The sequence below is a fragment of the Zonotrichia leucophrys genome, chromosome 10 (genome assembly GCF_028769735.1).
Source record: "Zonotrichia leucophrys gambelii isolate GWCS_2022_RI chromosome 10, RI_Zleu_2.0, whole genome shotgun sequence".
Classification (NCBI taxonomy): domain Eukaryota; kingdom Metazoa; phylum Chordata; class Aves; order Passeriformes; family Passerellidae; genus Zonotrichia; species Zonotrichia leucophrys.
Genome location: NC_088180.1, coordinates 6,633,738 through 6,652,156, shown reverse-complemented (window position 1 = coordinate 6,652,156; position 18,419 = coordinate 6,633,738). Strand labels below are relative to the sequence as shown.

General features: G+C 39.6%; 1 protein-coding gene across 1 annotated transcript in view; it reads left to right on the top strand.

The window, feature by feature from the left end:
- Positions 1–252: 252 nt before the first annotated feature.
- LIPC (lipase C, hepatic type) overlaps positions 253–18,419 on the top strand; it is a 46,697-nt gene continuing 28,530 nt past the window's right edge. The window contains exon 1 of the mRNA XM_064721893.1: positions 253–386. Coding sequence (XP_064577963.1) covers positions 308–386 — 79 coding nt within the window. The 5' untranslated portion in view covers positions 253–307. The remainder of the gene's footprint in view (positions 387–18,419) is intronic.

Sequence of the window (18,419 nt, the reverse complement as noted above, 5' to 3'; positions counted from 1 at the left end):
GGCCTTTAGTAGAATTTCAGAGAACAAATGCCCTCAAGTCTGTGTTCAGAGCTGAGCACTGTTGAGCAAGGTAAGAGGATCCAGCTCCAAATTATTTCTGCCACATGTGGCATAAAATAAAAATGAAGAGGTTGTAAATACGCAAATTCCAATTTCCCTTCCATAAAAGGAAAAACCGGAGCAGGGGACAGATTAAATCAAAGTTAATGATTAATGGGCAAAGAATTTCTTGCAAAGCATTGCTAATTCTTTCCTTTTCCCATCTCTTGGCAGAAATTAGCAGAACTCTCATTCAAAGAAACAAAAAATGAGAAGTTTGCAACTTTCATTTTTATTGCTTTCTTGTATCATCATCTCAGCAAATACATATGAAGGAAAGAAAAAAGGTAATATACTATTAAATATAAATACTGATCATTAACTTTTAAAAATATTTATGCTATAAAAATTTAGTAGTGTTGACTGTCTGATCATTAGGATGTGGGGTTTGGGTACTATATTCCTAAAATATGGCATTTATACCTGTCTGTATGGAAAATGTAGTTGCTCATAATTACCAGAAATATTTCCCAGGGGAACCCATACATGTTGAGGCTACAGAATTAAGGTAATTTGACCTTTAACAAAGCTTCTGATTAAGCTAATTTTAAAATGTATTAACTTGAAAATATTCACTGAATTGATAATGTTATAATCTTCTTGAGGTGGAATTATTTTGTGTGACAGATTTAGTCTCCTACTCTGAATCAAATGTGTTTAAGCTTTCATTTGCTGAGTTGCCTAATGCAGTGGATTTCATCTCAAGTGCATGAATGTCTTTGAGTGAAAGAGCTACACCTGCAGTAGGTTTTGTTGAAGGGTCTTTATCCCTGGCATGGCTGCACAAGCATTTCCCAGGCATTTGTGACGCTGCACATTCTGTCAGTATCTGTGTGACTGTTGAGCAAGACAGGACATCAAACAACTGCATTTCTTAAAAGCTCTCTGATGTGATTGACAAAGACAGTGCCATGTTTGACCTCATTATTGATGTATACAAAGCAAGCACTAGTTTTCTTTCTTATCTAACTGCATGTCTAATACTCTAAGTCTGGAGGGGATACATGAAGTTTTCCCTTGGCTGGAAATAAAGCAAGATAGGTACATTCACAGAAGTATGGCCCCTTAGAGCAGCTGTGTTTTGTATTTTTGTTAATTTATAGTAATAGTTTTAGAAACCATTTGCTACACAAATGCTTTATATAAAATATATTGATTTCAATCTACAGGGGGCAGGACCACCTTTCTTTGATCCTGCACATTAAATTTCCCCTTGGGTTTAACTTTGAACAATATAAAATCTCTGAATTAAAACACTGTGAGAAACTTCAATTAATGCCATAACTTGGCCTGGTTTACCAGACAAGGCCTGCACATCCTTCAAAGTCACTGAACCTTAGAAAGCTATTTAGAAAATTTGACCAATTCTGTATTTTTTGAGAAAACCTAAAATAAGAGCTCAAACTTTAGTTTGAAGGCTTCTCCCATCATCTTTGCGCAGATCTATTCAGATTCCACACTGTGTGTGGTCAAAGTTTAGCTCCCCAGAGATACACAAGGCAGAGAGAGGGAGTCACTGTCCCCCTGTTCTTTCACAGCCACAGGTCCTGCCCCATGCAGCTCCCATTCCCCCACCCCCACGACCTGTGGCACCATTTGTAGCAAGGTCAGTCCCTCACTCTCTCCATCCCCTTTCCCCTCATGACCTAGGGCTCCAGTATCATGGACTTCACTTGTTTGCTCATTGCTTCTTACTTGTGGGGCACAAACAATAGGTCACATGTCACATTGGCACTAGCAGATATGCCAGCTCATGGTATGTTGAGGCAAGAGACTGATTTCAGAAGACAAGAAGGTTTATTTCTAAAAATGCAAAAAAATCTATTGTATTTTCTTCTAGAGGCTCCCCACAGCCTAACTAGATTGGCTATAGGGGGTAGTTACCAGGCTAAAGGCCCTGGTATTCCATTATTTTGAACTAAGATCCTCCTCCTTTGCCACTTTCAAATCAGTCCAATTCCAATTCCAGCTGCCCATCTGCATTAATATTTCTGCATCTTTCACTCCCTTGGTATCCTGCTCCAATCCAACCTCAGCCACACCAGCCTTGGCCAGAACGTAATGTAATCCCCAGTTCTCAAACCTTGCCTTATTTCTGTAATTTGACTAGTCAGCCAAGCTCTGCTTGTTCTGGGAGTGCTGGCTGTGCCTGGAACCTCAGGGACTCACTTTCCTTATTCCACTTCTCAGCGAGGCAGATTCATTTGCCACAATGGCAGATGCAAGTGACAGTAAGGCATCACCTCACACTAAGGAAGGGAGCAAAGCTTTTAATTCTGCATAAAAGGCCTCTTAATGCTGTCAGGTGGAGACAGCTTTCCATGAGCATTGAATCTATTTTACCTGGAAATCCTTCCAACCTGAAGCTCACTTGTTCTTGTTTTAGCAGGAACTGCAGCATAGAGCAGCACAACTATCAGGAGTGCAAAGCCTCCTCAGGGATAAGTGTCTGGTACATAATTCTAGCACAAGCAATTACCTATGAAAAAGCCATTCTCTCACTGTGTAAAAGTCCTACTCATTCATTTGTAACCAAAAAATAAACAATTGCTTCAATTTCTTTTTTTCTGTACCATTGCATCCACCTACACAGTAAAAGAAATCACATCACAAAATCAGAACTTATAGGAATTAGACTGCAGCAGGTAAATCAATTTGGATGAGTGTTTGTAAATATTTTTGATCAAGTTATGTACAAAAATATATGTTGTAGGTTCTTATTTTATACTTAATTATAGCAGAATAAGATAGAGTGCATTACCAAGCAAAAACAACACCAAATTTAAAACACACACAGGGTTATTCTTAAAAAAACCACAGAGGGTTTCTGAAATGCCATGGTTTTCTTGTGCATTTATATAGCAGGAAAGAAGTTTGGCATTTTTGCCAAAGGTTCATTATCTAAAAGCAGAATCCCAGAATGAGAAATATGCACCTAAAAATAACATCCCTGAAACTAAGCCAGATGATTCTTTCTACAAGCATGTGAAAAATACACAAGCTCTTATTTATTTTGATTCTTCTCCTGTAAACATGAAAGTAGGTGGGAATATTTTCCATTATTCCACTTCCTTGTGCAGAGCAGAGTTATGCAGTAGCTGACATGAAAATGCATGCTGTTGAGCTAGCACTTTTTACCTGACAGTCTCACAGCTGGCAGTTGAGCTGCACATTTTTTGTCCAAAAGAGAAGGTAACATCTCAGTTGTCATCCAGTTCTGCTATGTTTTAAGTGCTGTCATCACCTTAGTATTACACACTGGCCATAGGAATGGACTGTACAAAAATCTGAATAGCTGTTGTGTTTTCTTCATTCCCCAAATGGATTACAGATGCAAGAGATGATTGGTGTAGCAAATATATATCAAAGTCTATATAAAATTCCTCAACAAAATTCAGTGTGTGGGGTATACCCTATCAGATCCAAAAAACTACCAAAAGAATAATTTCTACCTCTTTATAGCTGAAAAACCATGAGAAACACAAATAAGCATAGAAAATTCAAAAGCCGTTTAAAGTGTAGAGATAGAGAACTAAAGTTAGCCCATAGAAACAAGCCTAAAGACTATTAGTATTTCCTATTGACCTCAATGGATATATTGATCACCTCTGAAGTTTAAATTCACATCACTTCTAGGTAGATCACTTAAACAGGGATTCAGAAGCTAAATTTTGTGACATACAAAAATAATGGTCCAAGAAGTCCTGGAATTTGGAAGTTCAGATACCAGTTACACTAAATGATCTATGTTATGATATTCTCAGGAGAAGTCCTGCAAAACTATTTGCTGCCATTTCCTGACTGTGTTTAGGATTTGCACTGCTCCCAAGAGTCTTAGAATTCTACCAAAATTTCTATGATCTAAACCAGTTATTTTTCCTTCTGTCACCTGGGAAAAACCTATGAATATAATTTCAGATATAAATTTTCACTAGAGGATGTAAAATATAAATATAGTTTAGCTAACAGAAGGCCCTTTGCTTTTCCATGAAAAGAGACAATAACAGGAACCCAAGTGACAAAGGAACTATCCATGCACGAAACAACTTTCAATATTTCTACTAAAGCAAATGACTGAACATCTTAATGAGGAGCTTAAATTCACCAGTGGATTGCAATTTGTATGACTTTACATTCTTCTGACTATTGCTGCCTGAATAGTGCTTGTATATGACACTAGAGAAACCTGAACATACAGAGCAGCTGTTGGTAATGTGGCACTGCAATCTAACTGCTTAACTGATTGTCTTCCTTCTTCTCAAACTAGAGAAGGCTAGGATTAGTTTTAAATACAAATTTAAAGTTTCACTGGAAAAGAAGTGTCAATAAAAGCATACTGCATCAAGCTCTGGGATCCTCAGCACAGGGAAGATGTGGACCTGTTAGAGTGGGTCCAGGGCCACAGAGATGATCAGAGGGCTGGAGCATCTCTCCTGTGAAGGCAGGCTGAGAGAGCTGGGGTTGTTTAGCCTGGAGAGAGCTCCAGAGAGACTTCATTGCAGCCTTTCAGTACCTTAAGAGGGCTTATAAAATGGAGGGAGAGGAACTTTCTATATGGGCAGATAGTGACAGGACAAAGGGCAGTGGTTTTAAACTGAAAGAGAGTACTTTTACATTAGACAGTAGGAATAAATTCTTTACTCAGAGCATGGTGAGGCACTGAAAGAGGTTTTTTAGTTAAGTTGATTCTTGGAAGAGTTCAAGACCAGGCTGGATGGGGCCCTGAGCAGCCTGACCTATGAGGGCCATCCCTGATCATAGCAAGAGGGCTGGAACTAGATAATCTTTAAACTCCCTTCCAATTCCAACCATTCTATGAGTCATTATTCAAGAGAGCATTTCTCGTTTCTTCTTATTTTGTGGTTCACTCTAGGTTTATATTACACATTTCCTTTTAGAAAACCTAGTTATGCCAAGTCTGTGTGAACTTCAGGGTTATTAATAGGGTTGCACCAACAGCAGTGCAACAGTGATGATGTCAGTCCTGCCACCATATGGTCCCCTTGAGTGGCCTTAGCACAGTGACCTTTTTTCCTGGGTTAGAGGGAGCTCAGAGTCTGTTTGCTGAAGCTGAGTTGGACTCCTTACACAGAGGAATAGCTTGGCAGCAGGGGGGTGGGCCAGCAGCCACTTCCAAGCAGCATGATTAAGATTTCCTGGCAGCATGAGCAATAACTGGCAAAAGAGACAGAAGGGACCATCTATCTGCACATGCCAAGACTGGGTGATAAAGTTCACTGCTTTGGCCATAGGCCAAATGTGAATTATGACTCTTGCAAAAAATTGTTTAATGTCTATGCTCCAAGTTAAAATGACCTCTTTCACACTCTGTACCCTTTCTTCTATAAAAATATACTGGTTTTAAAGTTATATTACTATGATACCTTTCTTGTTTGTTCCTTTCAATATTTAAAAATTGCTACAGTTGCTAATATCCTCAGAAAGCATTAACTGCATAGGATTGCACACCCTTCCACATACCCATTATAATCAGCCAACAAAAGCTTTTGATGGTGCTGAAATGCTTCTAAAACAAGATGGTTGCACAAACAGGAGTTGTTGGCAAAAATTACAGAAATTCTCTGGTTTGCTTGCCCAGTCTAGTAAAATCTTTTGAATCTTTTATCAATAATACTGTTTATATTTGGGTTCCTATTTGGCCTCCAGAATTCCTGGTGTTGCTCCAAGTGCAACAAATAACAAAAAAAGAGATGTAGAAATATTGAATATGAGGAAACAAGGTATTGATACACATAATTCTCTCTGGAATTAAACAAACATGTCCAATCTGAAAACCCAAATTTCATGAGACAAACCTTTGAACTTCTGCTGTTTTGAAATATTTGATCCAAAAAGCATTTTCTAATTTTTATATTACTTACAGAGGGAGGCACTGAACCATGGAGGAGATGGTGACAGAGCAAGTCCAAGGACAAAAATAAAAACATACACATATGTTTGATTTGGCTTTGTGTCTGGAATTGAAAAGCTGCCCTAAAATTCTGCTATACTGGCATGCTTTCCTATATCTTAATGCTACCATTGGAAACCATTAGATAGAAACACCACTGAGAGGAAATTTTTCATTTGAAAATCTTGTCTATATTAGATCACTTGTGCTCTACTTTATCCATCTCAGGCTCAAAGTAATCTATAGTGTCAGAGTGAAGAATTTACTTACTGTTTCAAGCACCACTCTTCTCCCTTTCAGCAGCCATGGGTCAGAAGGGATGGTGGAGGACATCAATTAAGGTTTAACTCTATGTTTGCCAACCTGCATTTCCAAAAGAGTCACTCAAATTAGAGATTCTGTCAAATTGGGATGGCAGTGCTGTGTATGTGTGTTCCTTAGTTGTACTAATATATATATACATATATATATATATTAGTATATATATGTATATACTATATAAAAATTATATATAGTATATAATTATATAGTATATATAACTATATACTATATAAAATATATATAGTATATCTTTTTTAATTATATATATTTATATATATATATATATATACACTATCAAAATACATTCTAATTTATTTACCAGGCAAATCAGTGTATAATCACTGTAAAATAATCACTGTCCAGGTAATTATCATGTTTTGAGACTAAAACTTGTCCAGAGCCTACCTTTGACTGGAATTCTATGAGTTGTTATAAAAATACAAATAATTAAAATTATGTGGACTTTCTGACAAAAAAGGTGTTAAAAAATTATATACATAGTGAAGAGGCTAGTATTTTGGTTTGTTACATTTCCATTTAATTTTTTTTTTTGTGTTGTAGTGAAATAGTACTGCTTGTTTTCATATTTATGTCACTTGTACTTTTGACTTAGGACAACAGTACACATGCCTTCAAAGTTTGCTTTTTAGGGTTTGACTCTAGGAAGGGAAGGGAGATGGAAGAAGCTCTGATTTTCTTTTTGAGGAGGAAATGGTTGGGCAATAATTATTCACTACAAAAAAATATTTTGAGTGGTATTATCCAGGTAATGCTTTCACTAGAGAGCTTACAATCTTCAAAAAATTATTTTAAAAGTTTAATTATTTATAAGAATCTTGGATACTATTTAAAACCTTATCATTATTTTCAGAAAGACATGAGAGCTACTGCTTTTCTGAAACTGATTACTGTTTACTGAAGCAGAATATTACTTTCAGTGCCTGAAATGTCAGGAAGAAATAACAATATGAATTAGCAGTGCTCTTAGGACATGAGGACATGAATTAGCCTTCAGTGGCTAAGTCATTTATTGTGCCAAATACATCTCTGTAAACTATTCATCTTTCTTACTGAATTACATTACATAAAAATGCCCCCAAACCTTCTTGAGGTATTGAATCAAGTCCTTGGTATCCACTTGAACTCCTTTTTGATGTCTCATCCTAGACTCCAGTCCCTATTAATTCTTCAGTATCACTCTTCTGGGAGTCACTAGAGCCAGCACCTTCATCACCTTTCAAATATCTGAACAATTTCTTAACTGATCCTGACTAAAATAGCTTGTCTATGACAACATATAAATTGCCACCTACACCACAGTGCTTAGCTAAACTACAAGGAAACCTGACAGCCCTAATTGCATTTAATGTGTTTATGCAAATGAGAGTAACAGGATGAAGCATGACCCAGAGCAGAGGTTCACTCTCAAGAACAGGACTTTCACAGACTACATCTGTGCAGGATTCCCCAAATCCGCTTTTCAAGTTAAGGAGCAGCTGCAACCAGGAGACAATTAGAGTCTTCTCTGAACACTTGAAAGTAACTCCAAAGCACTTTCTGTATATTTTCGAGAAACAGAGCAAATGGAGGCAACTGTTACTGGATGAAAGTGAATTCTCTGCCCTACTCTACTGTCAGTACAGAAATGAGCAGAGTGGACTGTAGAATTAGAGGAATAAAAGGAAGAAAGAAGGGAATGGAGAATACTCAAATATTAAAAACACAGCTAGCAGCATGAAGCATTAGTGAGTGGATCTCTGCAGCACTAGAAACTGCACAGAAAGCCAGCTGGCACATCATCTGAAAATCTACTGTGGTCTCTATCCATCATGCTTACCTTCTGCTTACCCAGGAATAGAAAGCAGAGCTTGTTCTTTTAATTGGGAACAGGTTTTTTGTAAGGTACATCATAAATCCTTGTTTTCTTAGTAGATGACATCAAATGGTCATGAAAGCTGAGATACTAATGAGGTGTTTTGACCAGAAATCCCAATAAAGCTCTGAAAAGGTTCCCACACTAAACATTTCAGTGAGCAGTACTGAAGTTACTTCTGCTTTTCCTTGACCCCTACAATGCAATTCAGTCACGTCTCCTCCAGCTGGGCAGTGAGAGCCTCGTTGTCCCCAGGCTGCCTGCAGTGCTCTGCCATGGGACAGTGACAGCAGCTGGGCCCTCACCACAACGACAATTCCCCTGTTCCAGCTGACCTGTACTTACAGCACACCAAGGGAGGCAGAGAAAAAGAAACCCTGAAAGCATCCTCCAGGCAACAGCATTTCAAACACAGTGAAATGCACAGAGAATGTGTGCTAAGCATGAGATTCTGCTTAGTCTGCTGCCTCCATTCTACACCAGGACAGCAGTGTGTCCCACAGAGCACTGGGAGGTTTCCACATGTTTCTTAGGGCAAAGATGCCTTCAAAAACTTAATGTGCCTTCCCTCTCTGCCAGAACTCTACCTCCTTCCCAAGAGCAATCCCCACACTGTTTCCTGGAGAGGGAGTTCAGCCTGATCCTGATGTATGCCATTGAACAGCCTCAGTCTCTTCTCACATGCTCTGTGACCACAATGTGATCTTTTGCTTTAATATGTTAATTTAAAGGAACTGCAACTTTTGTAAGAAACTTCAGGCAAGAAATGTGTCCCTCAGAACCTTCTGGCCTGGTAGTGTCAGTGTCATCCTAAAGAATTCAATGGAGATTTGGACCTGGAGCAAACTTACAGTCTTTGATCCAGCTTCCAGAGGAGACACTTGTGCTGCTTGCTATTTTAATCTCCCTAAATCAGCTCACAGGAAGTGGCAATGGGAAGGGCTGCTGAATACATTGTGTTATATCTGAAACTTCAGGTAGCAGAAATTAGCACAACTACCACTGAGATTCTTAGAGAATAAAAATAAAACCAGGAGTACGATGTACTATTCCATTGGAGAGGAATTTTTGAACATTCCTTCTCCCAAAACCATATCTGGAATTTTAGTAAATTCATAGGATTTAGACCTTGGATTAGTATTTCTCTTATGATCCCATGCCTCTTTCTATCTTTCTATCCTAGGTTATGAAGATTGTGTATATTCATTAAAAATGTTCTACTTTACAGAACATTAAGTGCTAGTCAATTAATTCCACTGATGATAACTGCTTGGCTTTAAGATGTCTCTTGCTATTCATTTCAATAAAATGTTACTCCCCTGAATACCATCAAAGAGCTGATATTTATGGGCCTACCAAAAATATTTAAATTATTAGTTATTTTCCATCTATGAAGTATCAATGCTAGTTCCTAAACTGGCTTTAGGAAAAAATCACTTTGGATAGTTTGAATATGATAATCCTGATGTGCAGGAGGAAACCAAATTCTCAGACATCTGCTCAGGGCCTGGGTGCTCTGAGCTGAGAAGGATTTCTCACAGTACAGGCATCAGAGCAGCATTTAGCACCCTGCAAACCCAGCACTCCATTGCTTCTGATCTCCCTTTCAGACACTCTGGACCAAGTCCAGGGCAATCCAAACAGATGAATCTTGTGTCTACAATAACTGATTGAAGGATCTTTTAGAGCTCCTCTATAATCCACTCTGTCACAATTTGGCTACTGGCTACCTGTGTTTCTGTTTTTCAAAGTCAGCAGAGCCACACAACGAAACTGCTGTACTGCAGAACACTCTGGATCCCAGAACCTCTGGATGGAAGGTGCTTGTTTCACATCTCTTCATTTCAGTGAAATGTGGTAGCTTTCCCCTCAGACTTTCTGTGAGCTGACACTGCCTTGGTCGTGTATTGCACTCTCTGGGATGGTGTGGGTAGCTGGAAAATGTAGTAAACCATTACCTTCCCTCTTGATGTGCAGCAAGTTAGTTCCTCAATAACACATCTGTGCTCCTGACTAAGCTTAATTGACTGTAATAAGGCAAACAAATGTGAATATTCTTTGCTCTTTGATTTCTAAGATACTCTTTACCAGTAATCAAAATGAGACTAAAGACATTCTGCACCTTTGCGGCTCTGGGGAAAAGCAAGGCCTCAAACACTTGACTTGCTGTGCTTTGTACTTCACCAGTGTGCAGTGATGGCAGACACCTTAATGCAAAGGGAAGGACTGGAGTTCCTGACCCTTGTGGTGGCATCCACAGCTTCAGCTCTGGCCACTGCTGCCCAGAGGGCTCCCAGGGGGCCAGCACAGCTCCCTGCAGCCACACAGTGATCCTCAATTGCTCTTGGAGCCAGTCAGCTTGCAAACTGATCCAACTGAAAAACAAGCCTATTTTTTCTTGGTCATCCCACCCTTTTAGCTGGATAAGCTCCCTGATCTTGTTCACTCTGCAATAAGGACCAGTTGTGCTGGGGCAGTGAGGGGACCACAGGAGGTCAGGAGTGGGTGGGTGGCAGCAGGGTAGGGAACAAGTCTGCTTAGAGTTGCTTGGGCAGCACTGAAGCCAAATGTTTAGTTAGGAACTCAACACTGAGTCACATTTTGTTAACTTCAAATTTTTATCCTCAATTTAATAAATAAATAAATCTGCTACCTTAACACTGTTTCCATCATCCAGTTATGCCTCTATTGGTATTTTTAAGACCCTTTCCTCTCCTCGAATTTGACTGATTTTCAAAAATCACTTTAGCAAAAGAAAGTCAGAAAACCCCTTAATTTATCATTCCAGCTCATAAAGTAATTCATTTTTTCTGGCTAGTGGTAATAAAATATATATTAGAAAGGTCTAGGGCAATATCCCTGAAAATACAATTGTTTTCTGCACCATCAGCAACCTATTATCCAGATGAAATAAAAATTTCATACTTTGGAGCTTTTTGTGCACTTGCTCAAATTACTGCTTTCATTTTCCTCAGACTCTCCATACATATTCAGCAGAGTAACCACAGAAAAAGTACCAAAATTGGACAGACAAGGTTTAATTTTGAAGAATCCAATTCCTAATCTAATGCTTTCCTATTACTATTTATTTTAATAAAGCTATTTAGACTACAAGAGAAATCCCTTTAGTAATGGAATTCTGGTGTAGTATTTTTGGGAGGAGTCTTTGCCTTTTTTTCCTCTTGATTCCCCCACACCACCCACTTCTTTTTTATTCACACATAAGCACTCACTTGGTAATTGTGTGTGATCACTAAATGCAGAAACATGTAGGCATGAGTGTCCCTAATCAGACTCACAGAAACAAAATCTCTGTCCTTCAAGGACAGGGCAATTTCTGTCAGGCATTTGAAAGCCAAGGCAGGTCATTGAAGTTATTATTAGCACTAATTAGCACTCCCACAAGCTGTTGAATTCTTCACCTGCAGCCAAAGGGCACTCAATATGGTGCAGAATTTGCTCTCATCTTTGAAAGCATCAGAGAACTTGCTCCTCTTTAGAAACACGAGACTGCTCTATTGCATGTGAATAGGCCTTTGATAAAATGATATCTGATCCATGTACCAAATTATCTACAGAAGGAGAGATATGATGAAACTGTTCCAAAACAAAGGAATTCTACAAATGTCTAAACAGACTCTTAATCAGAAAATGAAGACATCTGGTCTTACTTAATGTGGTGGTGCTGTATTTTACCTTTCTATGAGGTTACAGACAATTCATACCCCACCCAGTTACAGTGCTGTTCTTTTAACATAGTGTTTTATGTAAGACTTTGGGGACAAGTCTGTGTGAAAAATGAATTTTTGTCCTTGTGAGCAGCCTCCCTTGAGAATTAGAGAGATCTGAACTGAATCACTGAGCTCCAAATAAAACACTGATCCTAATTGTGACAGTGGCTAAGAAGTGATGAAAGCCCAGTGAGCCATCACTTTTGTATGTTAGGCACATTTCTCACAATGTGTCATAACAGGGAAGCCTGGCAATGGCTCTCATTAGTCAAAAGCACTGCTTCAGAGCAGTTGCAGGATTTATTTGAAAGAGGAGAGAAAGAAATGTGTTAAAATCAGCTATTTTGGATCCATGATATAACTGCCAGTATGACCTTTAGAGATACATTTTCTACAAAGAGAAAGCAAAATTGTAGCAGGAGTCAAAAGAATAACATATCACCCAAAATAAAACCAGCAAATATTTATTATAGAACTTCCTATGTGGGAACCAGGCACCTAAAGGATTCACCTCCATAAACAAGTCACTATCCTCTCTATGGCAAGAAGCTGGAAACAACTGGAAGCTTTAAAAGACAATAAACAAGATGTGTCCCCAGCTACCAATCCTTTCAAAGTGAAAAGCAGGGAGTGAGAAGCACAGAACAAATGCTGCTTTAAAAAATCCCAGGCCCAGCTCAGTGCAGACAGACAAGTGGCAGCTCCTCAGCAGCTGGACATGCAACCCACCAGCTGCAAGCTGACAATGTCACCCAACTGGGGCTGCCTGTGTCACTCTGAGCTGTGTCCAAATTTGTGTCTGTCACAGAGGCTGCGGCTTCCCCACCTGGCAATGCACTCTCCCACATCTTCCTACGTAAATGTCAGCTCACAGAGTGGGAATAAGGCCCTAGGATGTGCATCAGTCCCTCCCACATGACACTTCAGCTTTGTGGCTGCACTGGTCAGCCACCCCCTTTGCTTTTTATACCATCCTTAAGGTGCACTCAATATTTTAACAAACTGCACAGTTCTGAAACACCATCAATGGTCACAATTGTGACCATCAATGGTCACAATTTTAGCATGATCAGTATTATTATCTCTGCTTTTAGACACCAAAACCCCCTGAGCCTCCAGCTACTATGAGAGTATTCTGTGTGACAATGGAATCCTTCTTTTTAGCCTCCTTGTCCATTCTTGAACAGCTTTCTTAGTCACACTAAAGACAGCAATGCATTTCCTCCAAAACTCAGATACAAAGAGCATCACAATTCTGGCCTGCACTCTCTCAGTGACAGTACCATTATGGAGATGAATCAAGGTCACTGCTTTTTTATTTGTCTTGAAAAGAAAGTGCCACAAGCTGAGACATGATGCTGACAACAGAGTATCAGTCTTTTTTCATAATTTTCAACAATGCACATTTGTAGCATTTTCATTATTTAGACACTTGATTTCCTGACTCCAGGGCACTGCTAAAAAGGTGTATGTTTGGGAATGAATAAATGATGTGATCTATTTCTTTTAGTATCATGCCAGCAGCTGAAGGGTAAGATAATTGCCTGGACGTGCATTGAGTAGTTTCATTCTGTGAAATGATTAGGATAATGGGAATTCTGGAACTAAATATCTGGACATCTGAGTAAAATCAAGCCTTTTAAACACTATGACAGAAATTAATGTCAAATGTACCAGGACCACTTTGCCTCACAGAGACAAACCTCTCTACAGAAACAAGCACTACTAACTCATAGTTAACTCTCAGAAAGGAAAAAAAGATTAATTTAGATCATGCCACTGCAGGATGCCCTGCAGTGTGACAGGAACAGGTCAGAGCAGGGAGACATTTGGTGTAAAACACCAAGGTGAGCCCACAGAGGCTCCTGCAGTGCAGGAGGAGCAGGTCAGAGCAGAGACATTTGGTGTAAAACACCAAGGTGAGCCCACAGAGGCCTCTGGGGCAGGGGAGTGCTGGGAACCCCTCTGGACTGGTTCTGCTCTTGTTCTGGGATGGGGATTCATGGGAAGCTGGAGCACATCAGCTGCTCTCTAAAAGCACAGCCTTTGTGTGGATTAGCTTTAAGGAGGCTGCTTTGTGTGCCCAGATCACTCCCCAGTACAAACCCAAGCATGGGGAGACTGGGGGCTGCTTTAAAGTGCACCCCGGGAGAGTTGACTCATCCTGGAGTGAACAAAAACCTTTCATAGCTGCATCTCTCTTGTACTTCCATTTGAGCAAAATGCCTCTGTTCTCCTCTCATGACACAGACAAACTGTTTGCCCAGGCATTGCTCTTTTCATCTAATTGGCTTGAGAACATAAGAATAGGCTTATCTTTCCAATTAGGAGGAATTAGTAAATCATGAGTCTTGAAATGGAAATTGAAATAATGCAATTAAATTCAGATAATAATTTTATTTCCAGATAAATTTTCATTCAAAAGCAACTTTAAAAGGTCTCATTGCTAAGATGAATGGATAACAGCCAGGCTGAGCAGGACTTTCACTTTTAAAAGGATGATATGTCAAATCTGCATAATTTTGTTGGTTTTTTAAATGTTTTTTACAATGTCTAAGCAGATTTTACACTGTGGCTGAAACATATAACAAGCAGCAAGTAATTGGATACAATACAGTTACATAGCACTGTGAGATTTTTTGAGACACTATCATTAACAGAAAAAACTTTTTTTTTTTCTAACAATGATTTGTACAGCTTGTTTCTTTTTTTCTTTCCCTTGCTGGTACATCTGGAAAAAATTTTTTATAAAGAATCCCTTCCATCTCCTTGAAGGTAAATTTTTGTTTGAGTAAATGTAGCACAGCTCTCACAAAACTCAGTGGTTTCACACTGACTCTGTCTCTTTGCTGCTCCTTGTTCCCACACCAGGCACAGCCCCCACCGCAGCCGGCACTGCAAACCTTCCTCCTCTGAGCCACAAACCAGCCACAGATTCCTGGGAGCCACCCCCACTGCTGGATGCACTTTCTTTCCACGGAGGCTACTTAGGACACTTCTGGTTTAAAAAAAAAAACAACCCACCACCACAAAAAACCAACAGCAACAAAAAGGAGGTGGGAGGAGATAAAAGCTCATTAATAATGAGATCCCTTGATTGCTGATTGGTGCTGCAGACAGCTCTGTGCCTGCCTCCTGCCACACAGGCTCTCTCCTTTCACTGCCTTTCATTGCAGGGCTGGAGAATGCCTGGTGCCAGAGAAAGAATGAGACAAAGTCTCCACAGTGGAGATTTAGGCTCCTTTAAAATAACTTTGAAACGTGGCTGTATCCCTAAAAATCTTTCTTCGATTTATTTTATAATGAGCTCAATTCTTCCCAAATCTATTTATAAATTCCTTCATCTTATGCACACTGAGTATCTTGCTAACAACATTTTATTTTTAGAAGATTCCTTTGCCTGACAATTTTGCAGACTCTACTCAACCAGTCTACTGATAAATTCAAATTAAAAACTTGATAATTAAATACAGAGAAGTATTTCATCCTGTCATAATGGCTGTCTGGAACATCAAAAGCTGTTACAAAGAGAATGGTTTGTCTCCAGAGCAAAAAAAGAAAAAAAAAAAGATAGCAAGCCTGTCTGAGTTCAAGAAGCATTTGGGGAATGCTCTCAGGGACAATGTGGGATTCTTGGAGGTCCCAAGCAGGGCCAGAAGTTGACTCAGTGATCCTGCTGGGTCCCTTCCAACTCAGCATATTCTGTGATTCCATCAAGCTTGTCTGCTTTAATTAATCTGTTGCAAGACAGCTTTTAAAAGAAGGCCCAGCCACCTAGGCAAATTTTAGGCATCCTCCATAAGGTTTGTTGTTTGAAGAGATGTTTATTCTCTCATTTTGTAATAACATTGACTCAGATTGCTGCTCTCTTTCTCTTCTTCCCAAGGTGTTTTATCCCCTCCACCACAGAGACTGTGGGCCTCAGCTAACAGTTCCTGTGCTGTGTGACAAATTGCTCTGTGTACTAATACATCTTATCCACAACTTTTAGGATTTGCAGTTAGATTAAAAGTCAAACAGAACAATACAAATAGAGGATCCTCCAAACAAAGTCCTTATTTGCTGAGCAATAGTTTTATCAGAGATCACATAAGTCACTTAAAGCTTGTCTCTGTCTCCAGACTTCATATTTCATTCTCCACAAGATACTCTGCCCTCCCTTTCAGTACAGTCTGCACAGTCCTACTGAAAGTTAACTTTATATTCAAGCTGGCAAAAGGTCAGCTACTGTGTCCTCTCTGAATACTGCTTTTATCTGACAGGTCCATGAGTCAGCAACATCTTTCTGAAATACTCACTTTTAGTATCACATGCACAAGCACTACAGCCTCTTGCTCCAATGCATGATGTTCAGAGAACATGCCCTGGGCCTGTCTAGTCCCAAACTAATACAGCAGCAGCAGGATTAAACTCATAAAGGCTCTTACACGTATCTCCCAGCTACATTGACTTTTAATTTCTCCTCCAGACGGAGTTGTCTGTCCCAGCTGCAGAGAGCAAAGCACACCAGCAGCTCAGTGCCAGGCCTGGTAGGTGTGGGAAGGCAGGAGGAGGTGCAGGACAGCTGCTCTGATGGAATCAGTGTTTGCACACCTACAGCACATCCCCTGCAAATGCAAAGTGCGCCCCATTGCCTGGGCATGCTCCCTGCACGCTGCCAAAGTCTCTGTTTGCTGACACATCCCACCCTGCAGAGCCAAGGACAAGAGGAAGGAGGCTGACTCAACTCTCATCTGCTGCCTGGGAGGTTCAGGGGCCTCAGGGAGCAGCTCCCTGCCCCAGGCTGAGATGCCACTGTGAGATTTGTATGTTTGACAGCCAAACCACACTGAACAGAACAGAGCAGATCTCTGCTGAAGGAACAATGTGGGATTTAGAGGAATTAGTAGAATATTGGAATTCCTGGTGGCTGCTGCTGCCCCACACCTCGCCCGAGGCTGTCTCTGCCCTTTGGGATGATTCTGCAGACACCCCACGGCCCACGCTTTGTGCCCAGAGGAATATACACTCCAAAGAGAACTATAGCAAATTTATGACTCAAACAGTTTTAAGGTTTTATTAATGGCCTATCTGAGAAATGAATGAGGAATCCATTAAGATTTTTTCATAATTTTCCCCATTGAACTTCCATTCCAGAGCCAGCTGGGACTGGCCTGGTGACTCTTATTTATTGCAGTAGATAATAAAATGCCTTTAAAAGATGATGAACCAACTTTGGACTGGACTGTTTCCACCTGGATTTCAGGATAGCAGAAACATAAATGGATGATCAGAACTCCACTGGGAACTTTTGACCTAATACAAGGATTGTTTCTCTCAACTTTATGTCAGGGACAAAAGAGATAAGTAAATGTGGACTAGAAGTTCATTTTCTCATGGCGTGTTTATAGTCCTTCTATTCTCCTCATCTCTAATAAGAAGGAATAATTTAATTCTATCTAGAATTTGAAGGGAAATATTTATATTATATTTATTTTCTCTCCCACATATATTTCAGACATATATTTCACATAAATAACATTTTATTATCTATATTTGCCAGGAAAAGCTGAGCTCAGACAACGCTATTGGGAATAAATGAATTATTCTGCATATGTAAAGGAAACAGAGACCATTCTGCAAATCACTGAATAGACTCTAACAGATAAAGAACAACTAAAACTAAATTTAAAAGTCACAAATTTTTGATAAATTTATAGTTACTTCACTTCCACTCAATTCTAGTTGGAGCTGCAAACATACTGAAGCACTGTGAGAAATACTGCCCTGCCCTTGTCACCTCTCAGGATTTCTGGGATGCTTCCAGCATGTTCTGAAGTTCAGTCTGATACACCAGGAAATACACATCAAAATATTTTGATGTGAAAATTACAGCTCAGTTCAGTGTGGCAGCCTAGCAAAGCTCAGCTGACAAGGGTGGCTGAGGATCTCTCAGGACAGTTTTACAAAATGAACCACTATGACAGAGGTTGGACAAACAATTGCAAACCTTTTATGCTACCCCATTATTCTACTTGTCCTGAAGAGCTCTGTCCAGATAGGGTGGCAGCTACAAAATGTGTGTGGAGCAGAGCCTTCACAAATATAATCCTCCCCCAAAAATAATCTTAGACCAGTGTAAGAGTATTAAGTTTGTTAATAAAAGCCAAAAAATCGCTACTTCCATTCCCAAAAAGCAGGATTAAGTAAATTGTAAAGCTGCTAATAAAAGAAGCAATAAAGCTGAGAGACTAAGAACTATGCTTAGGACAAAATGAATATCCATTTTAAGGAATAATCTCCCTATATTTCAATAAATGTAACCCCAAAGGTGGCTACAACACAGAGCAATACCTCAGGTCTGCACAGCACCACAGAATTTAGAGTTAGTGCTGCTTAAAGTTAAAATTCAGAACACTTGGAATATCAGCCCTGTCATTGCCTAGAAGCATAATTACAGCTAATTACCTTAAAGGTTAGGAAAGAACTTGTGCAAAATAAAGGA